This window comes from Tachysurus fulvidraco, chromosome 2, assembly GCF_022655615.1.
Source record: "Tachysurus fulvidraco isolate hzauxx_2018 chromosome 2, HZAU_PFXX_2.0, whole genome shotgun sequence".
Classification (NCBI taxonomy): Eukaryota; Metazoa; Chordata; class Actinopteri; order Siluriformes; family Bagridae; genus Tachysurus; species Tachysurus fulvidraco.
Window position 1 is genome coordinate 42,642,215 of NC_062519.1, and position 27,244 is coordinate 42,669,458.

General features: G+C 43.7%; 2 protein-coding genes across 2 annotated transcripts; one reads left to right on the forward strand and one right to left on the reverse strand.

Annotated features, from left to right (window-relative positions):
• The first annotated feature begins 970 nt into the window (after window positions 1–970).
• Window positions 971–8,607, forward strand: psmd7 (proteasome 26S subunit, non-ATPase 7). The gene is made up of 7 exons (XM_027136605.2): window positions 971–1,161; window positions 4,694–4,785; window positions 6,643–6,735; window positions 6,823–6,920; window positions 7,014–7,094; window positions 7,254–7,345; window positions 7,862–8,607. Exons 1-7 carry the CDS (start codon window positions 1,088–1,090, stop codon window positions 8,310–8,312), a joined length of 981 nt encoding a protein of 326 aa, XP_026992406.1. The 5' UTR covers window positions 971–1,087; the 3' UTR covers window positions 8,313–8,607.
• pkd1l2b (polycystic kidney disease 1 like 2b) lies at window positions 8,406–27,117 on the reverse strand. The gene is made up of 36 exons (XM_047810365.1): window positions 26,780–27,117; window positions 25,358–25,522; window positions 23,807–23,998; window positions 23,061–23,168; window positions 22,019–22,053; window positions 21,831–21,907; window positions 21,581–21,689; window positions 20,844–20,982; window positions 20,429–20,749; window positions 20,212–20,339; window positions 19,898–20,062; window positions 19,655–19,795; window positions 19,185–19,322; window positions 18,972–19,090; window positions 18,093–18,210; window positions 17,856–17,987; window positions 16,719–16,944; window positions 16,452–16,642; window positions 15,760–15,990; window positions 15,481–15,582; window positions 15,206–15,384; window positions 14,958–15,104; window positions 14,406–14,605; window positions 14,069–14,295; window positions 13,379–13,969; window positions 13,179–13,281; window positions 12,931–13,071; window positions 12,664–12,849; window positions 12,221–12,551; window positions 11,534–11,667; window positions 11,322–11,443; window positions 11,068–11,228; window positions 10,762–10,972; window positions 10,016–10,117; window positions 9,792–9,923; window positions 8,406–8,822 (listed from the first exon to the last, which is right to left on the reverse strand). Exons 1-36 carry the CDS (start codon window positions 27,096–27,098, stop codon window positions 8,742–8,744), a joined length of 6,204 nt encoding a protein of 2,067 aa, XP_047666321.1. The 5' UTR covers window positions 27,099–27,117; the 3' UTR covers window positions 8,406–8,741.
• Between the last annotated feature and the right edge of the window lie 127 nt (window positions 27,118–27,244).

Here is a 27,244-nt window from a genome sequence, read left to right on the forward strand (position 1 = left end):
TGAAGGGCAGAAGGTCTTGTGAGATGGTCTGGAGCATAGTGGAAGGGAGTGGATCCAATGGGCAGGTGGTAGGATTGCAGGACTGGAGGAGTTGTAAAATCTCTTCTATTGCTACAATATTGCTGATAAATGCAACAACGAAAGAGTGAGGGTATCCAGACTGTGCAAGTGAAGGCCCTGGAGATTTCCTCAATCTTCTCATGGTAGAAATAAGCAAAGTCTTCTGCAGTCAGGGAGGATGAAGCGGGTGGAGCTGGGGGGTTGAGCAGAGAAGAGATTTACACTGGGAGTGAGGTGGGAGCACTGGGTGTGAGGTAGGAGCACTGGGAGTGAGGTGGGAGCACTGGGAGTGAGGTAGGAGCACTGGGAGTGAGGTGGGAGCACTGGGAGTGAGGTAGGAGCACTGGGTGTGAGGTGGGAGCACTGGGAGTGAGGTAGGAGCACTGGGAGTGAGGTGGGAGCACTGGGAGTGAGGTGGGAGCACTGGGTGTGAGGTAGGAGCACTGGGAGTGAGGTGGGAGCACTGGGAGTGAGGTAGGAGCACTGGGAGTGAGGTGGGAGCACTGGGTGTGAGGTGGGAGCACTGGGTGTGAGGTGGGAGTACATCAGGGATGGTTCCAGTGCAGTCCACTGCAAGCCACACACATAGCTAGGGGTGATTTTAGGAGATGAAACCCAACACAGGCCGTAACCAGAGATCAGGACTGAACCTGGAACATCACCACAACACCCTGTGTTTGGACCATATGTACTATATTTATTCTATATTATAGAATATATAATAACGCCTGATTGAATCAGGGAAGGATTTTTTTACTACATCTTCGAGCTGAACAGTGTGGATTTGTGTTGATTCAGACAACAGAGCATTAGTACACAATTCTTCCATCTGGTGGCTGGTTGGTGTCATTACAACTAATAAACTGTTGAACCTCCACAACGCCAGATAGCGTAGTTCTGCATGTCACAGCTAACCGGAAGCGGAAGTAGAATAGCCGCAGCAGCGTTTCCACTGGTTTAACGGTCACTACTGAGGAAAGTGTTTGTCATTTTTGTAAATAAATATTTTAGTGTTAAGTTTCTCACAATGCCGGATTTGGCTGTAGAGAAGGTGGTCGTCCATCCCCTGGTCCTGCTGAGTGTTGTAGACCATTTTAACAGGTAATTATACTTTATCAGCTGACAATGAACATTTTTTTGTTAACTCACTGTCGCTTGTTGCTAAGCTAATATGCTAACATGCTAACAGGCTCTCCCTTTAAATGGCACTTATTAACACCGACATTAATATTAGGTGTTAAACTGTTCTCTCGCTCTCTGGTTGTGTTTGTTATCTGTCTTACTTATCATTAGTTATTTATCAGCAGAATTACACTGATTACAGATAAATAATATATAGTTTATTTATTTATTTCTATAAAAGTGCATAAATGTTTTATTTTCATCTCCGCTGACTCTTAACTGGACTCTTATTAAACAAACTGAAAGCTTCAACCGAGTTGTATGTAATTTGGGGGGGGGGGGGTGTATACATATACTCTGATCTATATGTAGTGTATATAAAGAGGGGGGCACGGAGAGAGTGTGTGAGACGCTGAGAGAGAGAGAGAGTGTGTGAGACGCGGAGAGAGAGAGAGAGAGAGAGAGTGTGAGACGCGGAGAGAGAGAGTGTGTGAGACGCGGAGAGAGAGAGAGTGTGAGACGCGGAGAGAGAGAGAGTGTGAGACGCAGAGAGAGAGAGTGTGTGAGACGCGGAGAGAGAGAGAGTGTGAGACGCGGAGAGAGAGAGAGAGAGAGTGTGAGACGCGGAGAGAGAGAGAGAGTGTGAGACGCAGAGAGAGAGAGTGTGAGACGCGGAGAGAGAGAGTGTGTGAGACGCGGAGAGAGAGAGTGTGTGAGACGCAGAGAGAGAGAGTGTGAGACGCAGAGAGAGAGAGTGTGAGACGCAGAGAGAGAGTGTGAGACGCAGAGAGAGAGTGTGAGACGCAGAGAGAGAGAGAGAGAGTGAGACGCAGAGAGAGAGAGAGTGTGAGACGCAGAGAGAGAGAGAGAGTGTGTGAGACGCGGAGAGAGAGAGAGAGTGTGTGAGACGCGGAGAGAGAGAGAGAGTGTGTGAGACGCGGAGAGAGAGAGAGAGTGTGTGAGACGCGGAGAGAGAGAGAGAGTGTGTGAGACGCGGAGAGAGAGAGAGAGTGTGTGAGACGCGGAGAGAGAGAGTGTGAGACGCAGAGAGAGAGAGTGTGAGAGACGCGGAGAGAGAGAGAGAGTGAGACGCAGAGAGAGAGAGAGTGAGACTCACAGAGAGAGAGAGTGAGACGCAGAGAGAGAGAGTGTGAGACGCAGAGAGAGAGAGAGTGTGAGACGCAGAGAGAGAGAGAGTGTGTGAGACGCGGAGAGAGAGAGAGTGTGAGAGACGCGGAGAGAGAGAGTGTGTGAGACGCGGAGAGAGAGAGAGTGTGTGAGACGCGGAGAGAGAGAGAGTGTGTGTGAGACGCGGAGAGAGAGAGAGTGTGTGAGACGCGGAGAGAGAGAGAGTGTGTGAGACGCGGAGAGAGAGAGAGTGTGTGAGACGCGGAGAGAGAGAGAGTGTGTGAGACGCGGAGAGAGAGAGAGTGTGTGAGACGCGGAGAGAGAGAGAGTGTGTGAGACGCGGAGAGAGAGAGAGTGTGTGAGACGCGGAGAGAGAGAGAGTGTGTGAGACGCGGAGAGAGAGAGAGTGTGTGAGACGCGGAGAGAGAGAGAGTGTGTGAGACGCGGAGAGAGAGAGAGTGTGTGAGACGCGGAGAGAGAGAGAGTGTGTGAGACGCAGAGAGAGAGAGAGAGTGTGTGAGACGCGGAGAGAGAGAGAGAGTGTGTGAGACGCGGAGAGAGAGAGAGAGTGTGAGACGCGGAGAGAGAGAGAGTGTGTGAGACGCAGAGAGAGAGAGTGTGTGAGACGCGGAGAGAGAGAGTGTGAGACGCGGAGAGAGAGAGTGTGAGACGCGGAGAGAGAGAGTGTGAGACGCGGAGAGAGAGAGTGTGAGACGCAGAGAGAGAGAGTGTGAGAGACGCGGAGAGAGAGAGTGTGTGAGACGCGGAGAGAGAGAGTGTGTGAGACGCGGAGAGAGAGAGAGAGAGTGTGAGACGCAGAGAGAGAGAGTGTGAGACGCAGAGAGAGAGAGTGTGAGACGCAGAGAGAGAGAGAGTGTGAGACGCAGAGAGAGAGAGAGAGTGTGTGAGACGCGGAGAGAGAGAGAGTGTGTGAGACGCGGAGAGAGAGAGTGTGTGAGACGCGGAGAGAGAGAGAGTGTGTGAGACGCGGAGAGAGAGAGAGAGTGTGTGAGACGCGGAGAGAGAGAGAGTGTGTGAGACGCAGAGAGAGAGAGTGTGTGAGACGCGGAGAGAGAGAGTGTGTGAGACGCGGAGAGAGAGAGAGAGTGTGTGAGACGCGGAGAGAGAGAGAGTGTGTGAGACGCGGAGAGAGAGAGAGTGTGTGAGACGCGGAGAGAGAGAGAGTGTGTGAGACGCGGAGAGAGAGAGAGTGTGTGAGACGCGGAGAGAGAGAGAGTGTGTGAGACGCGGAGAGAGAGAGAGTGTGTGAGACGCGGAGAGAGAGAGAGTGTGTGAGACGCGGAGAGAGAGAGAGAGTGTGAGACGCGGAGAGAGAGAGAGTGAGTGAGACGCGGAGAGAGAGAGAGTGTGTGAGACGCGGAGAGAGAGAGAGAGTGTGTGAGACGCGGAGAGAGAGAGAGAGAGAGTGTGTGAGACGCGGAGAGAGAGAGAGAGAGAGTGTGTGAGACGCGGAGAGAGAGAGAGAGAGAGTGTGTGTGAGACGCAGAGAGAGAGAGAGAGAGTGTGTGAGACGCGGAGAGAGAGAGAGTGTGTGAGACGCGGAGAGAGAGAGAGTGTGTGAGACGCGGAGAGAGAGAGAGTGTGTGAGACGCGGAGAGAGAGAGAGTGTGTGAGACGCGGAGAGAGAGAGAGAGTGTGTGAGACGCGGAGAGAGTGTGTGAGACGCAGAGAGAGAGTGTGAGACGCGGAGAGAGAGTGAGAGACGCGGACAGAGAGAGAGAGAGAGAGACTGAGAGACGCGGAGAGAGAGAGAGTCTAATACTTTTTTCCACTCACTAAACTTTAGAACATTATGCACGAGGATTCTGTTGATAGAAGCAGAAATAGTCTGAAATAATTTTTAGACAAAGCTTCCTCTGGATCTGATGTTCCTCAGAGTTTTAAATCACATCATTACACCATAATGTCGGTCACCTCCAGCTGAGTGTCACCTCCAGCTGAGTGTCACCTCCAGCTGAGTGTCACCTCCAGCTGAGTGTCACCTCCAGCTCAGTGTCACCTCCAGCTGAGTGTCACCTCCAGCTCAGTGTCACCTCCAGCTGAGTGTCACCTCCAGCTCAGTGTCACCTCCAGCTGAGTGTCACCTCCAGCTGAGTGTCACCTCCAGCTGAGTGTCACCTCCAGCTGAGTGTCACCTCCAGCTGAGTGTCACCTCCAGCTGAGTGTCACCTCGAGCTGAGTGTCACCTCGAGCTGAGTGTCACCTCGAGCTGAGTGTCACCTCGAGCTGAGTGTCACCTCGAGCTCAGTGTCACCTCGAGCTCAGTGTCACCTCGAGCTCAGTGTCACCTCCAGCTCAGTGTCACAACGCAGCTCATGATGTTTCACGCTGATCCCAATATCTTGTTTTTCATCACCTGCAGAATTGGAAAAGTTGGGAGCCAGAAACGAGTCGTCGGTGTGCTGCTGGGTTCTTGGCACAAAAAGGTTCTCGATGTGTCTAACAGCTTTGCAGGTGGGTGTGTGTGTGTCTGTGTGTGTGTGTGTCTGTGTGTGTGTGTCTGTGTGTGTGTGTGTCTGTGTGTGTGTGTGTCTGTGTGTGTGTGTCTGTGTGTGTGTCTGTCTGTGTGTGTGTGTCTGTGTGTGTGTGTCTGTGTGTGTGTGTCTGTCTGTGTGTGTGTCTGTCTGTGTGTGTGTCTGTCTGTGTGTGTGTCTGTCTGTGTGTGTGTCTGTCTGTGTGTGTGTGTGTGTCTGTGTGTGTGTGTGTGTGTCTGTGTCTGTGTGTGTGTGTCTGTGTGTGTGTGTCTGTGTGTGTGTGTGTGTGTGTCTGTGTGTGTCTGTGTGTGTGTGTGTGTGTCTGTCTGTGTGTGTGTGTGTCTGTCTGTGTGTGTCTGTGTGTGTGTGTGTCTGTCTGTGTGTGTGTGTGTCTGTGTGTGTGTGTCTGTCTGTGTGTGTGTGTGTCTGTCTGTGTGTGTGTGTGTCTGTCTGTGTGTGTGTGTCTGTCTGTGTGTGTGTGTGTCTGTCTGTGTGTGTGTGTGTCTGTCTGTGTGTGTGTGTGTCTGTCTGTGTGTGTGTGTGTGTCTGTCTGTGTGTGTGTGTGTCTGTCTGTGTGTGTGTGTGTCTGTCTGTGTGTGTGTGTGTCTGTCTGTGTGTGTGTGTGTCTGTCTGTGTGTGTGTGTGTCTGTCTGTGTGTGTGTCTGTCTGTGTGTGTGTCTGTCTGTGTGTGTGTGTCTGTCTGTGTGTGTGTCTGTCTGTGTGTGTGTGTCTGTCTGTGTGTGTGTGTCTGTCTGTGTGTGTGTGTCTGTCTGTGTGTGTGTGTCTGTCTGTGTGTGTGTCTGTCTGTGTGTGTGTCTGTCTGTGTGTGTGTCTGTCTGTGTGTGTGTGTCTGTCTGTGTGTGTGTGTCTGTCTGTGTGTGTGTGTGTCTGTCTGTGTGTGTGTGTGTCTGTCTGTGTGTGTGTGTGTCTGTCTGTGTGTGTGTGTGTCTGTGTGTGTGTGTGTGTCTGTGTGTGTGTCTGTGTGTGTGTGTGTCTGTGTGTGTGTCTGTCTGTGTGTGTGTCTGTCTGTGTGTGTGTCTGTCTGTGTGTGTGTCTGTCTGTGTGTGTGTGTGTCTGTGTGTGTGTGTGTCTGTGTGTGTGTGTGTCTGTCTGTGTGTGTGTGTGTCTGTCTGTGTGTGTGTCTGTCTGTCTGTGTGTGTGTGTGTCTGTCTGTGTGTGTGTCTGTCTGTGTGTGTCTGTCTGTCTGTCTGTGTGTGTGTCTGTCTGTGTGTGTGTCTGTCTGTCTGTGTGTGTGTCTGTCTGTCTGTCTGTGTGTGTGTCTGTCTGTCTGTGTGTGTGTCTGTCTGTCTGTGTGTGTGTCTGTCTGTCTGTGTCTGTCTGTCTGTGTCTGTCTGTGTGTGTGTCTGTCTGTGTGTGTGTCTGTCTGTGTGTGTGTGTCTGTCTGTGTGTGTGTGTCTGTCTGTGTGTGTGTGTCTGTCTGTGTGTGTGTGTCTGTCTGTCTGTGTGTGTGTGTCTGTCTGTGTGTGTGTGTGTCTGTCTGTGTGTGTGTGTCTGTCTGTCTGTGTGTGTCTGTCTGTGTGTGTCTGTCTGTCTCTGTGTGTGTCTGTCTCTGTGTGTGTCTGTCTCTGTGTGTGTCTGTCTCTGTGTGTGTCTGTCTCTGTGTGTGTCTGTCTCTGTGTGTGTCTGTCTCTGTGTGTGTCTGTCTCTGTGTGTGTGTCTCTGTGTGTGTGTCTCTGTGTGTGCGTCTGACTGTGTGTGTCTGTGTGTCTCTCTGTGTGTGTGTGTGTGTGTGTGTGTGTGTGTGTGTGTGTGTGTGTGTGTGACCGTTTCAGTCCCACCCCATATTTAACACACACCACTTGACATCCTTTAACAGTACCTTTTGATGAAGACGATAAGGACGACTCGGTGTGGTTCCTGGACCACGATTACCTGGAGAACATGTATGGGATGTTTAAGAAAGTCAATGGTTAGTGCTTCATACAGTACCACATGCTGTAGTGTTACAGTGTAGTGATCACAGATCAGAGCATAAATAATTATCTGTCTCTTTCAGCCAGAGAACGAATAGTCGGTTGGTACCACACAGGCCCGAAACTGCACAAGAACGACATCGCAATCAACGAGCTCATGAAGCAGTACTGCGCAAACTCTGTATGTACGCCGACTAGATCATCTCTTAACATAGCACATCTTTCGACTCCTGTAACGCTGCACGTTTGTTTTTTTTTTGTTGTTTTTTTATAGGTTTTAGTCATTATCGATGTGAAGCCCAAAGACTTGGGCCTGCCAACCGAAGCCTACATCTCTGTGGAGGAAGTGCACGATGTAATTATTATTACACTTTCATTCTATTCATTCTCTTCCCATCTGTCACTGTCTAAATAAAAACAGCAGCAAGATTGATGTGCTCACTACATATGAGTAGATAAAATCAATATACAGATATTGTCATCTGTCGTCCTCTTCGTTTTCTGTCCCCTCCAGGACGGAACCCCGACGTCAAAAACATTCGAGCACGTTACCAGTGAGATCGGAGCCGAAGAGGCCGAGGAAGTCGGCGTCGAACATTTGCTCCGGTGAGCTGTGCCGAGGTTTTAGGGTTTAGTCGCTGATATCAGGCTTTATTCGTAGCAAAGTGTTTGACTCTCAGGAGCAGCATTTACTTTAGTTATAATCTCAGAAACTAAAACGTAAAGAATTTTTCGTTTCCTTTTAATAAAATGTATCTAAGAGGTAAAAAAAACAACAACTTTATTTTAGTAGCGTAAAAACGGAGCTCAGCTGACTGCAATCCAGTGTTTAATTAATAAATAAATAAGTAAATAAACCCTCAGGTTGACACCAGATAGCAGCGGGTTTAGCATTTTGGGGAATTTCCTCTGCAAAATCTGGCACAAAATCTCAACACTGAGCGAGAACGATGTTTCATATCATCATTGAACACATTAAATCTAATACTCGCCGTAATATATTTTAAAATACTACGAAAATTCTCCCCATTTCGATAAACGTATAACTTTTAATTTTGACCTAGCTGTATAGCCACAAATGGCTGAGGCTAAAGATGTGGACTTTCTCATGCTATTTCACAGAGACATCAAGGACACCACCGTAGGCACTCTGTCTCAGCGCATCACTAACCAGGTCCACGGCCTCAAAGGTCTGAACTCCAAACTGTTAGAAATCAAGAGCTACCTGGAGAAGGTCGCTACAGGAAAGCTACCCATCAACCACCAGATCATCTACCAGCTGCAGGACGTCTTCAATTTGTTACCAGACGTCAACTTGCAGGAGTTCATAAAGTCCTTCTATCTCAAGACCAACGACCAGATGCTGGTGGTCTACCTGGCGTCGTTGATCCGCTCCGTGGTGGCCCTCCACAACCTCATCAACAACAAGATAGCAAACCGCGACGCAGAGAAGAAAGAGGGCCAGGAGAAGGACGACAGCAAGAAGGAGAAGAAAGAAGACAAGGAGAAAGACAAGGACAAGGACAAGGCTGATTCTGCAGCTAAGAAAGATGACAAAAAGGAGAAGAAATGAACTTTAGATCCTGACATGGACTGACACAATCTTGGCTAAAACGAGGATGTTCGGGTTTCTTCTCTCTTCCCGCATTTTTAGTCAAGTATCACATCTCTCATCGGTCGTTTCGTTTGCCGTTCTTGGTTTTTTTTTTTTTGTATCCGTATCTGCACCCATGTAATATCACTTAAATAAAAAAGTACAATGCCCAAAAACAGCTCCCATGTACTCATGATTTTATTGATTTGCATCTTCTGGATTTACACTTTTTTCATTCACAAATAAACTGTTTAAATAAAGCAAATAAAACTCACTAATAGACTTTTTTTTAACAGTTTCTTTTTTTTTATTAGTAGAAATGAAAGGCAAAAGTTTCTCACTGAAGAGTTTATTCATCTTCAGCAGCTACATATGAAACATAACAAGGTGTAAGTTTGCTTTTCTTCATCATTTCTTCTTGACTGGGATTCCAAAGGCTCTGCATATCTTCATAATCATCAGGTCTACTATTTCCTCCTCTTCTGATGGCTGGAGGTAAAGAGATTTGAACAAAATAGCAAATCGATTCTGTTTCTTTAGACATTAAACAAATGTGTGTGGAAAACAGATGAGCGGATGAGGACAGTGTGTTTGTGATCATAGCAGGAGAACTTCGGCGTAGTTTTACAGCATCGAGATGAGATTATCCACTGAAGCAAGGGTCATTAAGGATATGCAGATCATTAAGGTGTTCAAATAATATTTAAAAGATGTTTATAAAGCTTGTGAGAAAGATTCACCTTGTATCTGTATCAGATTAGAGGTACTGATCCCTGAGCAGTTAGATATGAAGCTATGAAACCTTCTGGACTCGACCACACCTACTCCAGATCAGTTAGCATCACTTTGTTACGCCTTGTTTGGAACAAATATCTGTCTGTGTGTGTGTGTCTGTCTGTCTGTCTGTCTCTGTGTGTGTGTGTGTGTGTGTGTGTGTCTGTCTGTCTGTCTGTCTGTGTGTGTGTCTGTCTCTGTGTGTGTCTGTCTGTGTGTGTGTGTGTGTGTGTCTGTCTCTGTGTGTGTGTCTCGGTCTCTCTGTGTGTGTCTGTCTCTGTGTGTGTGTGTGTGTGTGTGTGTGTCTCTGTGTGTGTGTCTGTCTGTCTGTCTGTCTGTGTGTGTGTGTGTGTGTCTGTCTGTCTGTCTGTCTGTGTGTGTGTGTGTGTCTGTCTGTCTGTGTGTGAGTGTGTCTGTCTCTGTGAGTGTGTCTGTCTCTGTGTGTGTGTGTGTGTGTGTCTGTCTCTGTGTGTGTGTGTGTGTGTCTGTCTGTGTGTGTGTCTGTCTGTGTGTGTGTCTGTCTGTGTGTGTGTCTGTCTGTGTGTGTGTCTGTCTGTGTGTGTGTGTCTGTCTCTGTCTCTGTGTGTGTGTCTGTCTGTCTGTGTGTGTGTCTGTCTCTGTGTGTCTGTGCCTGCCCTTCTGTGTGTGTATCTATGAGATGTATGTTATGTTGTTGTAAGTTACCTTGTAGTGCTTCTGCTCGTGACTGAACGCCTCGAGGACGACTGAGATAAAAAGATTCAGCACCACGAATGTCATGAACAGGACACAAGAGAGAATTAGGAACGAACCAAGAATTGGGTTCAGATTCAGGACCTACACAATAGAGATGAGACGCAGAGACAAATTAGGCAGCTGACAGTTGCTCAACTAATAGTTAGAAAGATCAGGATGGACGTGTCTCCTACCTGTTCGTAATCAAATATGCCAAGCTGTAAGGCAATAATGGCCAAGGCAGAGTCTTGAAGAGTCTTGTATGTGTACAGAATCCAACCAAACAGCAAATTGCTCTAAGAAAGAAATCATTTCAGCAATAATTAGGATTCTTTTTCTCCCACATTATTGTGGTTATTGTGGAGGTGGTGTTGAGCCTTAATGGAGGATAAATTACACACATTCAACGCTAGGGGCACTTTGGAGTCACAAATCCACCTAATATACTGCAAAAAAAAAAAAGTATTTTATTATAAAGTCAAAAAACCAAATACAGGATTTTAATAATCCCTCTAATTTCAAGCTTTGAATTTTTACTTACTCAATTAATCGTTAATTAATTAATCGTTTTGTTTCTTGCTATAAATAAATGCTTAAAATTTTACAACATCTACCACTAAATTTAGATTGAGCTAAAATTAGAAATAAAGACTTTGATATATCGGTTTGGTTTCTTACTTTCCTACCTTTTAATAAGAAATACTACATTAATTCAATTCTTTTATTCAAGACATTTGAAATTTAGGCTTTTCTTGCATGTAGGATGTTTACAGAAAGTTGGAAAGCTGGAGGAATCCCACAAAGACAACATGGAACGACATACAAAACTCTACAGACAGTAACCCAAAGCTCAGAATCAAACCGCATCCCTGGATCCATACGATAGAACGTAATGATTTTATATTTATCTTTTGAAGTGCGTCAGTTTTTGGATCCTCACCACAATGGAGTAGGCTAGAACCATGATGATTAGGACCACGATGAAGCTGGAGATGTCGTTCCAGGCCCGTCGCAGCGTGCAGGTGATCAAGTTGAGTTTGGAGTTGAGGCGCATCAGATGCCACATTTTGACGGTTGCCATAAGAATCAGGAAAGCCAAAATGTTCCCCAGACATGAGTCTGCTGAGGCTGTGCTGTAGAAGCTCGGAAATCTAATGCAAAAAAAACAAAAACAAGAAAGGAACTTCTGAAATGTTCTATTTTGCATGTTGATGTTGATACATGAAATGCATCCTTGTCAACTCACTGGTCTTTGTGCTCCTGAAAATACTTCAGTTCTTGGTTTCCCTGAACGGTTCTGTCGATAATTGCACCCAATGCAGCCAAACTTAAAAGAATGATAGCTAGCTCTAAAAGGTTATACTTGCTCCTGAAGTACTGCAGTTTCTCTTGCTTGATCTTCTTGATCTGTTCAAACAAACATGTACTTAGTTTCCGATTTAATTCAACAGTGGACAACTGGCCTTGTGGGTTTTTTTTACTATAAAATAAAGAGCTTACCTGCAAAAACATATAATAGAGAATGAAAAGGAAATAAATGACCTCAGATGCCACTATATTAATGCCATCGGTGGTCTCGTAAAGACGTAACGTTTGCAGCTTGCTGCTGTATTGGAACGCTCCTGTAAAAACATATACACCATAAAGACATCCTCTTTTTAACTTAGCTTTCTGTATTTAAAATAATATTATAGTAGAATCCTTTTCCTTACCCACTGCAGTGGTTTCTAGCATCAGTGTTACAATACAGAAGAGGTTGACGTTTGCGTTGTATACCGTGAACTCGATGAAGATCGCCCGTGTGTATACATCTAACCATGTGTTGTTAAACAGGTACTGTAGCATGCTGTAAAGAGAGTGAGAGAGAACTGGGATCCATCCATCTATCTATTTTCTGTACTTTAGTGTATTTTACACAGGGTCTCAGGGAGCCTGGAATCTTTCCCATTGGTGATCTGGGCTTAAGTTTGGGCACAACTTGGACAAGGTGCCAATCTAATACACGGCACAATCACACAATCGTACACCACAAACTATTCAGAGATGCCAATTAGCCTACAACGCATGCCTTTGGACTGTGGGAAAAAGCTGGGGAACCTGGACCATTCTAAATGGGCTTCCTCCAGGTTCTCCAGCTTCTTCCCACATTCTAATACATTTTTGAGGTTGAACAGATAATATGTTCTAAAACATATCTGTTCAACCCCAAAAATGGATTAGAATTTGGTTACATTCCTAAGACAAGACATCCATTTCCAGTAACCAAAAGACTCTCTGGTGCTTGTCTCTGCACTTTCAATCCGGTACCCATAATTTGTTAAGGTTAGCTACAGTAGTGTAGTAGCTACAGTAGATGTGCACACACATCTTGTTATAGATCATCTTGAGGATGTTTTCACCTGCTTGCTTGCTCCGGGTCAAGACCCATGTCCAGTACAAAACCTCCACCTCTGTAGAAAGCCATTGTGCCCCAGATAGGGTTTCCCTTGAGTTTAGACTGGGTTTGGTATTGCCAGGACATAAGGAGGGTTTCAGTCATATTTACACCCATTGAACTATTCCATCCTGGACCATAGGAGCCCATATCTTCGATATTCCACGAATATGGTGCATTACAATCATGAACAAGATGTTTCATGACTCTAGAAATTCTGCACGAGTCCTTGTTCACTCGAATCTGACGCATACGCGCACTTCCCACAAGCTTTGAGTTTCCATCTGTGATGAAGCCTGAGATGGTAGAAATGAAACAGATTAGAGATTAAAGCCTTAATCAAGGATGGTGTTTTTCAAGCAATGCATTTGTCCCAACCACTCTTTCGTATTAAGGTGGAGACAAAACCTGGACGTTGTCCGTAGAGATTGCCGATGAGGACGCCGTTCGCCCAAGTGAACACGTCACCGGCACTCATGCTGTCGCTGATACCGTTGCTGAAGCTCTGCTGAATGTGTTGTGTGAGATAATAAGCGTTTGGATCACGCTGACCGTACGTAGCCAGGAGTAGTACGCACAGAAACACTAGGTAAACTGTGTAGAAAACAAACATGTTTAAACTGCCTGTTCATTTTATCTATAATAAAGTAGAAGCAAATCGTCATTTCGTCTTACTGATGATTTCTTTGATTAAAGCAATAGCTTTCTGATTTTTTAAATAGTTTCTCTTCATTTTCTCAATGTCGCTAATCGGAGGAGGCTGGTAGAAGCTGCATGTGCTATCCCTTCTGGAAATTCGGATATCATCGGGATCGTCTGTAAACAGGAGCATAGCTTTTATTTCTTTCTTTTTAATTTTGTATATAAAGCCTTAAAGAGACGATGAATCAGTAGGAAGATATTACGGTATGTTCTGCAGGTACCTGAGTAGGTAAGTGTCATGTCCTTTAACATAGTAAAATAATTCTCATCGTTACTTTCGATATTTTTCACCACTAGGGCAAAGAAGATCGCAAATCCTAGGACCTGCAATATACAAGGTATAGATACGGTACAAATGATTCAGAGTAAAAGTCGAGGTAATTAAAAGAAGTGAAATTAAAAAAGATTAAGTGTGTCTTACTTTTATAGGCTGGGTGACAAACAAACTCTCAAAGAACGAGACCGAGATAGAAATGAGCCAGCTGATGGAGCGGTCTTTTCCGTATGTCAGCCCGTACATCATGGTGAAGTACGCCGACACGCCGCTAGTTGCCGCAATGAGAAACCAACCCACAAACACAAACCACCAGGGAAAGCCTTTCTGGAAGCAATTTTTCTTTTTCTTTTCTTCAGTGTCTGCAATAGTCACCTGGTTGCCCATAGGGTTGGAGTAAAGATAAGGCTCGAGCAATTGTTTTATACCTTGGACCTGAAGCACAGTCTGAATATATCTCTCTGGCTTTGGGAATTTTGAAGGACCCATCATCCTCAGCTCTTTTTCTAAATTCCGGAGCTGTTTGTAGAGATAGTGCCGATATAGCTTGTATACTAAGAACGGATCGTTTTCCGTATCTTCTCCGTAAACTTTGCTAACGGTGAAATTCTGCTGACGGATGATGTCTTCCAGGACAAACAATAAAGTGCTGATGTCTGTTGTTTCAGATTCCTGGGCTGCATTCGGAAAAGGACACTTCACTGCCTTAGCCAGGGCGCTAACTATTTTCTTTAACTCCTGAGAAACGATCGTTTTTAATTTAGTAGATATTAGGCATTGATTTCATTAAACAGTTTAGGTCAGCATGTGAAGTTCTGATTACTAAAACAGACTTACTTTGACAACAATCTCGATAGTGATGTCGGTCTGAATGCGCCATTTCTCTGCAAGTTTTTTCTCCTGCTTAGGGGACCCAGATTTGGAGTCCTGAATTATGGCCACGTCTTTCTTTCTCCGTGGCCGGGTGCTTCTGAATATGGTCACAATCAAGAGGTTGACAGGGAACATAATAATCGAACTCTGGACACCGATCATCACTTGCTGTATGTTGAAGCTTATTGTGCCTTCAGGTAAAGAAAGATACTTTAAAATACATCCACTCATAGCAAGCGGTTAAATATTGCTACCAGAGTCTGAATTAAATAAAAAGCCTAATATCATTAGATATCAGTACCTAAATTCATGTTTTGCTCAGAGGGGCTTTTGGGAACCCCCCAGAACATGATGCTGGTTAACATGGTGCAGAGAAGCAGGGAGAAACAGCAAGAGAGACGCTGCACTCGAGTGAAACTACTGTTCGCAGGTCGGTTTAAGACAGAGTACCAGATGTGGCCATCACACAAGTCTTTTGCTGTCTTGGTGAAAAAGATATTGCTGGAGGTGGGGGTTGGAAAAGAAGAGATTTTAGAATAGGGCGACATTATCTTGGCTAATGTAATGTTAAGGTAAACCCTGAAGCTGTCCTGGGAACATTGAACACAAGCCTGAAAAAGCAATTTAGACTGATCGACCAACTTGTATTTGTTTAACATTTGGGAAGAAACTAGTGAACCCAAAGGAACCCTAACCCTAACCCTAACCCTAACCCTATGCACACATGGCAATGAACATCCAGGTCAAACCCTGGAGGACCCTGAAAGTGTGAGGCAGCAATAATACCTACTCCACAAATCCATGATGGATATTCTTATTAGAAATGTTCTTTGGAGAAAATGATGCTACTCACTGGAAACCTTTCAACTCGGTCTCAGATGCTATAGAGAACACCTTGTCCAGAGCACAATCCCCTAAATCGATTGCCAGCCATGAGTTACACAAGAAATTCCATAGCTGTCCGGTCTCCAGATCCTGCACCATCACCCTATTGACATACCTGATAAATAGAAATTGTGTTTTGACTATAAGGGATCAAACTTCAGGGGTAATGCTATAATCAACAAAATGATTCAAGAACGACAAATCTGTTTACTCTACCAGTCAGGATGCTCGCCAGAGTTGTCATGCCACAACCTGATGCTCTGCAGATCTCCAAGTGAAAAAGGAGTGGTGAGTATAAATATGTCCACCCCTCCCCTAGTAAAGACAGGTTTTTCTGGATCAGACAGATGATGAGGCTTACTCTCCCAAACAGTGCCTGTTAACGTCAGCGTAACCTGCGAGTGCGACAATACAACTGAAATATTACGTAAATCATGGAAAATCAATCATAGAACCGTTAATGTAATGAAGAAGGAAATGTGAATACTGACGTGAGACGTGGTGGCAGCTCCAAAGCGATGACCCGTGGCGACTGCTACCAAGTAACGGTATTCAGCCAATGGGTCATTATCCTCCAGCACTGTGATTCTCACCTTCAACATGACATCACAAGAGAACTGATATACAGATTGCTTTCTTTTTTAATCAATCAATCAATCAATCAATCAATCAATCAATCAATCAATCAATCAATCAATCAATCAATTAATTAATTAACAATTTTTTAGGTTATAGTTAGATGTAAAACAACACTATATTGTTTGCTATACCTTTATCTTGTCCTGAAGGTCTTTCCTGCGTGCCCATATCACCGTTATAAAATACGCCAGGAATATGGCACCAACAAAACACACAACCACAGGGTTGTTGGCAAATGTGGAAAAAAGCTGAGCAGTTTGAGACACATCAACCATGTTGGGCATGACAAAGAAGGAGCTCCCAAAAGAAGTCAGGTGAGTGCACAGGCACTGAGTGACCTGTGATGTGGTCTGAGGGCCAACCTGAAAAGTAGAAGAACTCATGAGAAAAAAAACATACTAAGAGCTTGGCTTGAAAAAGATGAACCTACACAGCATCACCACAGTCCTGGAGCCTATCCCAGAAGGCTCAGGGGCACAAGTTGAACAGGGTGCTAATCCGTCATAGGGCACAATCATACACACCCATTAACACACTACACATAAATTAGAGATGCCAATCAGCCTACAATGCATGTCTTTGGATTGGGGAGGAAACCGGAGTACCTCGAGGAAAAGCCAGAAGTATATGGACGACATTGATATCAAACCCCTAGCCCTGGAGATCTGAGGTAATTGTGCTAACCATTAGTAACCTCTTTAAATAGATTACATTTTGGATTTTGGTAAAACTGAGCACAACCACGTCATTACTGATCATGGTGATTTCTTTTCCGTACCTTAAATCATAAAACAAGCGCATGCCAAGTTGTCCTGTAACTCACCCTACAGCCATATGTACTCCAGCTGCTGTTCTGCTCACTCCAGAACTTGCAGGTTGCAGCAATTGATGTGACAAACACTGATGCATTCGAGGAATTCACACCCGGTGGTACAATAGGCCTCACTAGCAGATAGTACACGCCCACTGCTAGTTCTACATCCTTGGGATTCAGCACCCACGTATACCCACCCGCTGTAGAGAAATACAGGTAAAAATCTATCTTCACCACTCTTATTCATTATGTTAAAACAATGGTAAAACATTCCACCTTGTGAGTCTCCTGGTTGAGGGAACTGGGTCTTGGCCACATATTTGGTGTCATTGGGATAGTATTGAAAGCCTAGATTTAACATCAAAGATGTGTTATCTGAAGGCTCCAGTTTCAGGACCAGTGAGATGTGTGGCACAGTCACGTTGATGGCCATAGTGCTGTAACTTGTCAGGTTCAGAAATGTTTTGTTCGTAGCCACACCACCTTCTAATGGTAAGAGAACCTAGAAACAGGAAGACACAGTTATAGACTCAATTTTCAAAGGTATCTTCAGTACACATTTTATCCTGGTGAGGATCCAAGGACTGAGTAGAATACACACTGCACCTTCAACACAACTTTCATTCATTCATTCATTCATTCATTCACAGGGGAGCCTGTGCCTATCTCAGGCGTCATCGGGCATCGAGGCAGGATACACCCTGGACGGAATGCCAACCCATCACAGGGCACACACACACTCTCATTCACTCACACACACACTCACACACTACGGACAATTTTCCAGAGATGCCAATCAACCTACCATGCATGTCTTTGGACCAGGGGAGGAAACCGGAGTACCCGGAGGAAACCCCCGAGGCACGGGGAGAACATGCAAACTCCACACACACAAGGCGGAGGCGGGAATCGAACCCCCAACCCTGGAGGTGTGAGGCGAACGTGCTAACCACTAAGCCACCGTGCCCCCCCCCCCCAACACAACTTCCTATTCATAAATGACCTGAAGCCAGTTTACACACTGAATCATTGTGAAGTCTTGCCAATTTCACTGAAATTACTATTTTGTTGTTCTTGCATGTTTTCTTGTAAAAAATCAACTCTTTGGATTTAGCCTTTGCCTGGATCAGTCATGTATTGCTGTGTTTGGCCTTTCCTGTTTTTACATGGAATTTTAGATCATGATCTGTCTTTGAATCCTTGGGATAAATCCTGGATGAGACACTAAACATTTATATGTAGGGAAAATTTACAATCACCATTCCACAATTCCATATTGTAGCATGTGTGAGGAAACCAGACAACCCCGAGGAAGAATACATGCTATACCTGTAATGAGCTTAATATAAACAGAAAACTAGCACAAATATGAAATAGTGGCTTTTTATTATATGGATACATGAGGATTTTTACCTCAATTTCCTCACTGAGATTTTCCACTGGAAAAGTAGAGCCATCATCCCTGGTAAGTGAGAGACTCCCAACTTTTCCACTAATATTATTTCCTTTGTTCCAAGCAAAAGGGTTTATCCCGAAGCTAATCATCTGTGACCGTATAAAAAGGACATGATTGGGTTATAAAAATAATCCGAAGTAGAAAAACAGTTTAATATGTACCACAGGACATGAACAGAACAGGAGGAAACTCACACGTAAATTCACCGTCTCATTTGAAGGAATCGAAGCTGAAACTGAAGCTGGGAGTGAAAAGGCAGCTGAAGTGTTCCCACTACTGATCTGCAATTTATGGAGATTATCTGGAGTCACTCTAGAAAAGAGAAAATGCAAACAAAACTCTGTCACACCTTTTTTGCTCAGCTTTCCCTGCTTACCTTAATGCTCTCTATGCACCTCTCTAAGCACCGGCATTACTAAGGAAAACTTCTCGTGTATATTTGTATCTATTCAATTTTATTTTTCAATCACAGTTTTGCCTTCGATTGGTGACGGACGAAATGTGGCATTTTTGTTTTTTCAGTTCTAATCCTGGGGGCACGGCGGCTTAGGGGTTAGCACGTTAGCCTCACACCTCCAGGGTCGGGGGTTCGATTCCCGCCTCCGCCTTGTGTGTGTGGAGTTTGCATGTTCTCCCCGTGCCTCGGGGGTTTCCTCCGGGTACTCCGGTTTCCTCCCCCGGTCCAAAGACATGCATGGTAGGTTGATCGGCATCTCTGGAAAATTGTCCGTAGTGTGTGAGTGTGTGTGAGTGAATGAGAGTGTGTGTGTGCCCTGTGATGGGTTGGCACTCCGTCCAGGGTGTATCCTGCCTGGAGAGTTCGGATAAGCGGTAGAAAATGAATGAATGAGTTCTAATCCTGTCGCTATTCCTGTCCTGTCCTTGGTTTGTTTCTTGGTTTAGCATGATTTGTCTTTGCCCTTTATTATGGTCAGTGTCATAGTTGATCTGAAGCCAGTCCCAAGTATTTAAGTTAGAATATTCTCTGAATAGGACACCGGTCCATTGCACGGCACAATGCATTCCTACTCACGTGTTTTTTGGAAAAAGTCTTGTACTTTAATATTGCTTACCTGTTAACATATAGATTAATCAGCGGTGTAGTGACCAACGTTGGCTCTGTGTTTATCGTTTTATTAAGGAGCATGGCGCTCTGTATTTGGTTTAATAACGTTACTACTGTTCCAGAGATCTGTAAAAGAAGAGACATCTGTTAGAATCGCTGAACATCACATCAGTCTCGGCTTGATGGTTGTTTTTTTAGATAGGTAGTTTGTTGTTGGTACCTGTTTGTCTGACTCTGCTGTAAGTTTGAGGAGAATACTGGCTGATGAAACAAGAGGCAAAACTGCACTGTCCACTTCGTACCCATCGGACAGACATAGTTTCTTACTAATTTTGTCAATAACACAGGTTGCTTCCATCTGTGGATAAAAAAACAGGTCAGACAAGCTAAGAAAGAAAGTGAAAGTGACGTGACATACGGCTAAGTACGGTGACCCTGCGTTTACCCCATCCAAAGTGCACACACACACACACACACACACACCGTGAACACACACCCGGAGCAGTGGGAAGCCTTTTTATGCAGTTGGGGGGGTTCGGTGCCTGGCTCAAGGGCACCTCAGTCATGGTATTGCTGGCCCGAGACTCACAACCTTAGGGTTAGGAGTCAGACTCTCTATAACCATTAGGCCACGCCTTCCCCCATAATACTGCGTATTCACACAATTAACATAGTTAACATAGTTAATACCTCAGATTTTTGTGTCTGCTGCTTTTCAAGTGAGACAAGGCTTAGGATAGTGGAAGCAATGTCGGTCATATCGCCATCAATAAAGGTTGTACATTCCTGGGACACCACAGCACACAAAGTTTCAGCCATGCTCTCCACTAGCTTTAGAAAGAAATGATGGAGGTGAGGAAAGGTGCTCACACCAGAATTCGAAATGTTCTCAACACATTTTATTGTCTGTCTGAATGCAGAAAACTTTGCTACCTTTTGTGTCGCATTGTCGGAATAACTGTCGTTTAGGCTATCGGAAATGCTTCCAAACAACTTTGCCAACATGCCAGTTGAAAGCGACCCTTCTTTCTGCTGAGATGCAGCTTGTGACACGAGATCCTGTACCGCGTCATGACTCACTTTTTTTTTGTCTGTTACCTGGAATTGGAAGATACAAAAAAGCATTTTCATCCTTGTGTATTTCTAAACACATAGCACCATACAGTATAGATTTTTTTTAAATGGCCAAAGTTTTGTTACTAAACCAAACAGATCAATTATATTAGCACTAAAAACATAATACTGACTTGAACTTGGAGTGTAGTGCTGATCGTCTGACCGGCCATATTGTTAATGTTGACTATCAGCTCATATACACCCTGAGGAAGGAACAGGTTCGTCATGATCTTCTGATTGCCACGATACACAAAATCACCTGCAGAACGAGGATGAAACGACAAGTCATTCTTTCAATAATAATAACTAGACTTAAGCCTGTGATAATAAGACGAGGTCTGCTCTCACCATTAGAGGTTTTCAGGTAGAATCTGCAAAGCTTGTTAGAGCAAAAATTTGGGTCTACGTTGCACGTGACTTTGAAGGGAGTGAGAGTATCTCCAGTGGAAGGAGAAATCTGACAGTTCGGTGTGGGTTGTGTTGATGTTCCTGTTGTTCTTGTTGTTGTGGTTAGAGGTTTTTTGGTGGTGGATTGTGGTTGTGATTCTTGTTGTGGGGAAAAAGTGGATGAATTTTGGGTGGTCGTGCGTGTGGTTTGGGTGGTTGGTACTTTGATTGACGGGAATTCAACATCGTAGCAATCATAACCTAACTTTCCACCTTTATAACCTGCAAGAAATAAAGAATAAATAATCGTATCATAATAATTAGCAAAAATAAATGTACACAAAAAAACTTATAGAAAAAACTTATAGAATCATACCTTTTAGTACAATAGTGATGCCTTGTGTAAAGTTGATCAAAAAAGCACTTGAAGCATTAAAAGTGTCACCGTTTCCGAGAACGGCACTCAGATGTATAGTAGCAGTGCGGTCGTCTTTCTTACACGGAGTCACAGCAGTCTAAAATAGGAATAAAGTGATACTGATATGCGTTACGTTAATAATAATTTATAAAATACTGTATAAGAGATCCGAAGTCCATGATCCTCACACCAATACAACATTTAACTGACTGTATATTACAATCACACCCCAGTGTCACCCATATGAGGATGGGTTCCCCCTTGAGTCCGGTTCCTCTCAAGGTTTCTTCCTTTACCAATTTAAGGGAGTTTTTCCTTGCCACTGCTGCCTGAGTCACCTCAGACTTGCTCATAGGGGAATAAATACATACACACTGTGAACTATATACAACTAATAATAATCTAGAATTTTTATTCTGTTAATTCTTATTTCTTTTATTATTCGTTAATTCCTTTATCATTAATTATGTTTACCTTCTGCTCTGTGTTTATGTTCTGTAAAGCTGCTTTGAGACAATGTCTATTGTAAAAAGCGCTATACAAATAAACTTGAATTGAATTGAATTGTACATGCAAAGCGTCTAACAGTTCAGAAATTCTTGAAAAGCTATTTATAAGTTTATACACGGTCATTTAGAGGTCAGGAGTAATTATTCATTTTAAATGAGAACATATTATAGTAGTTATAAACTTACCGGTCCATCCCACTGTACGTAATACCACTCGCCATTATTCACATCTTTGTGGGGTTTTAGTATAATGTCCAAACCAGGAAGTATTCTTTGATTACAGTTATCAACACAACTGATAAAAAAAAAGAAAAGAAAAATGCGATAGTTAACGATATGAGTACATTAATAAGAAGCGAGAGGAGAAAGTGCACGAAGGAAATAACTGCCAATAAAAATACATAAAACAATAAGAAATAATAAGCCGACGTCTTACTCGATTTTGATGCCGTGATCGTAGTAGTCGCTTAGATCCTTGCATGAGCAGTCGTCGTCTGGAGCGTTTCTTTTAAACTTTCACCGTGAGAAGTTAAAGAGTCAGAAAACGAACAGGACATTTTGTGATGCGATGAAACGCATTATTTGAGATTATAATGAATTTGGTTTAAATCATTAAGTTTGTACCTGTGAAGAGCTTTTGTTTTCATTTGAAGACGAGTCTACATTCAGAAAGTAAAATAAAGAATGTAGATTTACTCAAACTTGTAAAACTTTCTATGGACAAGTGGTAAGGGTTCGTGCACATGACGATAAACTAAATATCACAGGGCAGATGGCATATTTTATGTAAAACACACACACACACACACACACACACACACACACACACACACACACACACACACACACACACACACACACACACACCCCCACACACACGCACAAACACACACACACACAAACACACACACTCCCACACACACACACACACACACACACACACACACACACACACACACACACACACACACACACACACACACAGACACACACACACTCCCACACCCACACCCACATACACTCCCACACACACACACACACACACACACACACACACCCATACTCCCACACACACACCCACATACACTCCCACACACACACACACACACACACACACACACACACACACACACACACACACACACACTCACACACACACACACACACTCTCACACACACACACACACACACACACACACACACACTCACACACACATACACACACATCCAAACACACACACACACCCAACACACCCATCCAAACACACACACACACCCATTCAAACACACACACACCCACACACCCATCCAAATACACACACACACACACACACCCATCCAAACACACACACACACACACACACACACACACACACATATCCAAACACACACACACACACACACACACACACACACACACACACACACACACACACACACACACACACACACACACACACACACACACACACACACACACATATATTATACAAAAAGCTAATTCTAATTCGTCTGTCTAATTCTGTTCACTGCTTTTCTTTTAGACATTGTAGACAAAGTAGCCACATTACAGGAAGCACCTGAGATGCCATTAATAAAAAACATATCCTAATATCAGGTTTATTCATGCCTTAAAACATAAAAAAGAAGCACGTAGGGCTCTAACCGTTTCTGCAGAGATATTTTACAAACAGGTAACTTCCCAGTTGTGGACAAGGCTCTCCAAATACTGGTGCATCAGGAATCTTGCACACTTGATGGCCATCGCAGACGGCTACGAATTAAACAGACTTACAGTCACATATGAATGAGATGATTGCATCAGACACAGTTACATAATAAGCTTTTAGTGTACACTCGATATGATGAGGATTATCTCTTCACATCCTACTATGTTCAAAACGATGCATGCTCAAACAAACAGGATGATGTGGCCTAAAGCCAAACATCACAGGTAAATATTTGATTTTTAAATGCTGTCAATTCATCCATGCTCTTAAGAGGAATGGAGTTTTGTGAGCCATTAGGGTCGTTGAGGTTGCAAATGTATTTGCGTCACGTTGTTTTTTTGCTGGAAGACATCTGCCCTGATGAGGAACAATAAGCCCTTTATATCCGTGTGCTGCGGCTGTGTTTGTTTTATAATCCGTGTGGTTTGGGGGAAATTCGACACGACTAAATATGCATGAAGTCAAGAACAATTCGATCCAATCAGTCACTTGGACCAAAAAAACACAGCGACTGTAGTCACTGCAGTGTTTCTTGTCACTGAAAACAACATGTTTCTTATTTAAGGTACATTACATACACATTTCCAGCTAAAACACATGAACGTTATCAGTAATAATTGCAGATGACTTGCATCCAGGGTGACTTACATTTATACAGTTGAGGGGTTTAAAAAAACAATACCTGTTACCGTACGTGTCACGTCCACCCAGCTGCACATGTCCTGGTCAAATGTTTGTGACAGAGAATAGTTAGCAGCCATGCAGTAGTACGCTGTGTTCCTGCCATAGAAGCTCTCGTTGACCGCTAGGACCTGACCAGAGTCACACTGCAGCATGGAATGGTTGTCCATGCAGGCTAAACTCTGTCCTGACTCTGAAACAAGCATAATAAATGCAAATACACTTCAGACCTGAGCAAGAATTCAGTATATCTATGAATGTCATACAGATAAATTGGGTTTGACAAATAAGGAGGGATTTGATTGGAACATGAGACAGGAATCTGAATAAACTACACCTATATTTAGGCTTACATTAATGTAGAGATGTAAGTGAATACAAATACACTATTCGGATTGAAAGGTCCTGTATAAGCCACTAAACCTGAACATGAATGTGAGCTGGTCCTTAGTAGCAGCCTAAATCAGGCTATCAGTTTGTTTAGTCATTCATTCATTCATTCATTCATCTCCTACCGCTTATCCGAACTTCTCGGGTCACGGGGAGCCTGTGCCTATCTCAGGCGTCATCGGGCATCGAGGCAGGATACACCCTGGACGGAGTGCCAACCCATCACAGGGCACACACACACTCTCATTCACTCACACACACACACACTGATTTTTTAGTAAATGTCCTGTGATGGTACAAACCAAAATAAATCCTTGTGATGGGGATTCGAACCCAAAGTGGGAGTAGAGTTTAATCCAAACACAGTTATGAATATTTAGAGTAATAACAGGTACACATGATAAATCCTCACCATATTCTCATAATATCTAATGGATCAGAAAGCCATCAAAACTCAAAGAAAGGTAAATTATTAACAAACATACCAAGATGCCCTTTTACAATTAAATCGGTATAGAGAATAAATTTCTTGTCTTTATGTGAAATTCCTAATGTAACTTTCACGTATGATGGAAACAGAACTATCATAAGAATTTGTTAGAAATGAACGTTTATGGCCTCCACCTTGTGTGTGTGGAGTTTGCATGTTCTCCCCGTGCCTCGGGGGTTTCCTCCGGGTACTCCGGTTTCCTCCCCCGGTGGAGGTATGGTATGCAGGGTAGGTTGATTGGCATCTCTGGAAAATTGTCCGTAGTGTGTGAGTGTGTGAGTGTGTGAGTGAATGAGAGTGTGTGTGTGTGCCCTGGGATTGGTTGGCACTCCGTCCAGGGTGTATCCTGCCTCGATGCCCGATGACACCTGAGATAGGCACAGGCTCCCCGTGACCCGAGAAGTTTGGATAAGCGGTAGGGAATGAATGAATGAATGAACGTTTATGATTACTGTAATTGAGTCCCACACAACTAGAGGCATTGCAGAGCTTAATAAGCTTTTTTTTATAAGATGTACATTTTTTCTCAGTAGCAACCTATTTGCTTTTAAACTTGAACATAACCTTGCCATTATAAAAGTGATCCAGGTTCAGTTTTTCTGCCCAAAGTGGGCCGTGTGCCAGCGTCCCGTATCAAACTTGAGTAAATATAATGAACAACGTGGCACTAACCAAACTCGCAGATGAAGTAGAACTCCTGGGTGCAGTTAGTAGTCGCTCCACATCGAAAATCAGATTCGTCGGAGATGTAGCCACAGCTGGTGTCAGGCACGGCATCTTCCACCGAGTTAGAGCAATTCCCAGTTACAGTAGATCCATCCAGCCACGTCAACAGATCTACAAATATAGCAGTTAGATTTTCCCCAGTCTCAGTTAGTTATTAGATCCGTCATGAATACAGTCAGACAAATATGGAGATTATTTGTTCGGTGAGTCCACAGTTGGGGCTCCTTTTATATCACAATGATATATTTATAAATATAGATGTAAAGTAAAGATAAAAAACATTTTAATCAGATTTAATTAGATTTATTTTCTATTTTGTTTTTAGCCATTCATTTTTTATCCATCCATAAATGTTCCTGGACCCTCTATTAAAATATATTAGGGCCGTTATTGAAATTTCCGCTAAAAGAGCGCATCACATCCAGGATGGCATTTATATTTATAAGCCAACTCGCTTTTTAGTTATTGAGACTGGAATTAAAACCCAGTCAAAAATAATAAATCTGTCAATAGTCATCATTGTAGCAAAAATTTGTAAAGCAGGAAATTCCTTCTTTTGCATCACAAAACCCCTCATAATTATAATTATTTACTTTGCTCCTGGCTTCAAACTAGATTTTAGAAAATTCCAGATTTCAGATTATTTTTTAATAAAATGCGTTGTGAAAGTGACAAAAGTGACGTGACACACACAGCAGTGAACACACACACACAGCAGTGAACACACACACACAGCAGTGAACACACACACACAGCAGTGAACACACACACAGCAGTGAACACACACACAGCAGTGAACACACACACACAGCAGTGAACACACACCCGGAGCAGTGGGCAACCATTTATCCTGCGGCGCCCGGGGAGCAGTTGAGGGGGTTCGTTGCCTTGCTCAAGGGCACCTCAGTCGTGGTATCGCCGCCCCGAGACTCGAACCCACAACCTTAGGGTTAAGAGTCAGACTCTCTAACCATTAGGCCACGACATTGTGTAGGTTATTTATTTATTGGTAAAAAAAAAATAATAATAATAATTCTACCTGAGTCTTGCATGAGTACATAATGTGCAGAATAACTAGTTTAGGTTTACTTCTGTACCTTATTTTACTTCATGTTTAATAATTTCTGTATTTATTTTTTATTCTGCTGCCTTTTGCAACACTACCATTTTAACATATGCACACACTTGATCATATACTGTATCATACTACATGTATATTTTACTCCATCACTTAAAAAATACTGCTGTGAGAAGCACATGTACATTTTATGTGTTAATGTCACACGGTGGAATACGATAGGAGACATTTAGAAGGCAGAAAATTGAGCAACAGATTTCTTCTATCCAACATCACGATCTCCATCTTACCTGTAGAAACATTGGAGCTGGAGTTGTAGGATGCGGACACTAAGCCGATCCACCAGTTGTGTTCTGTCGAATTCAGATGTTTCTGGAGAAACTGTTGTGTTTCTTCGTTGCGGATGAAAACCAGATGTCCACCGCCGCGCTCACAGCTGGCCTGAGCATTAACGAAGCTCAGATTCAGGTTTACAAACTCATAACATGAGCCATTAAAGGCTGTTTGGTTGTTGGAGCAGGACACGTTCTCTGTGTATTCTTCACCACAGACTGCAGTGACACTCAGGAACAACACAAGTAACAAAGCAGACAGAAGATCTCTCTCCATCTTCACCTCATCATCTGGACACTAAAATCGGCACTGCGTTGTTTTGGCTATTTTATACGGCGTTAGTGACGTCAGTTTAAATAAAATAGAGTATCAAATCCCCTAATGGTCATTTACTCTGCAACAAAAGACTATTTCTCTATTGT

What these genes read in the sequence shown, in the direction of transcription:
- psmd7 (XM_027136605.2), top strand. Translation starts at nt 1,088, where the DNA reads ATGCCGGATTTGGCTGTAGAGAAGGTGGTCGTCCATCCCCTGGTCCTG. An exon ending in GATGTTTAAGAAAGTCAATG is followed by an intron (nt 6,736 to 6,822) that starts GTTAGTGCTTCA and finishes TGTCTCTTTCAG; the next exon opens with CCAGAGAACGAATAGTCGGT. An exon ending in GGCGTCGAACATTTGCTCCG is followed by an intron (nt 7,346 to 7,861) that starts GTGAGCTGTGCC and finishes GCTATTTCACAG; the next exon opens with AGACATCAAGGACACCACCG.
- pkd1l2b (XM_047810365.1), bottom strand. Translation starts at nt 27,098, where the DNA reads ATGGAGAGAGATCTTCTGTCTGCTTTGTTACTTGTGTTGTTCCTGAGT. An exon ending in ATGAGACGGTGAATTTACGT is followed by an intron (nt 17,988 to 18,092) that starts GTGAGTTTCCTC and finishes ATACGGTCACAG; the next exon opens with ATGATTAGCTTCGGGATAAA. An exon ending in ATCTCAGTGAGGAAATTGAG is followed by an intron (nt 16,945 to 17,855) that starts GTAAAAATCCTC and finishes TCCTGTTTCTAG; the next exon opens with GTTCTCTTACCATTAGAAGG.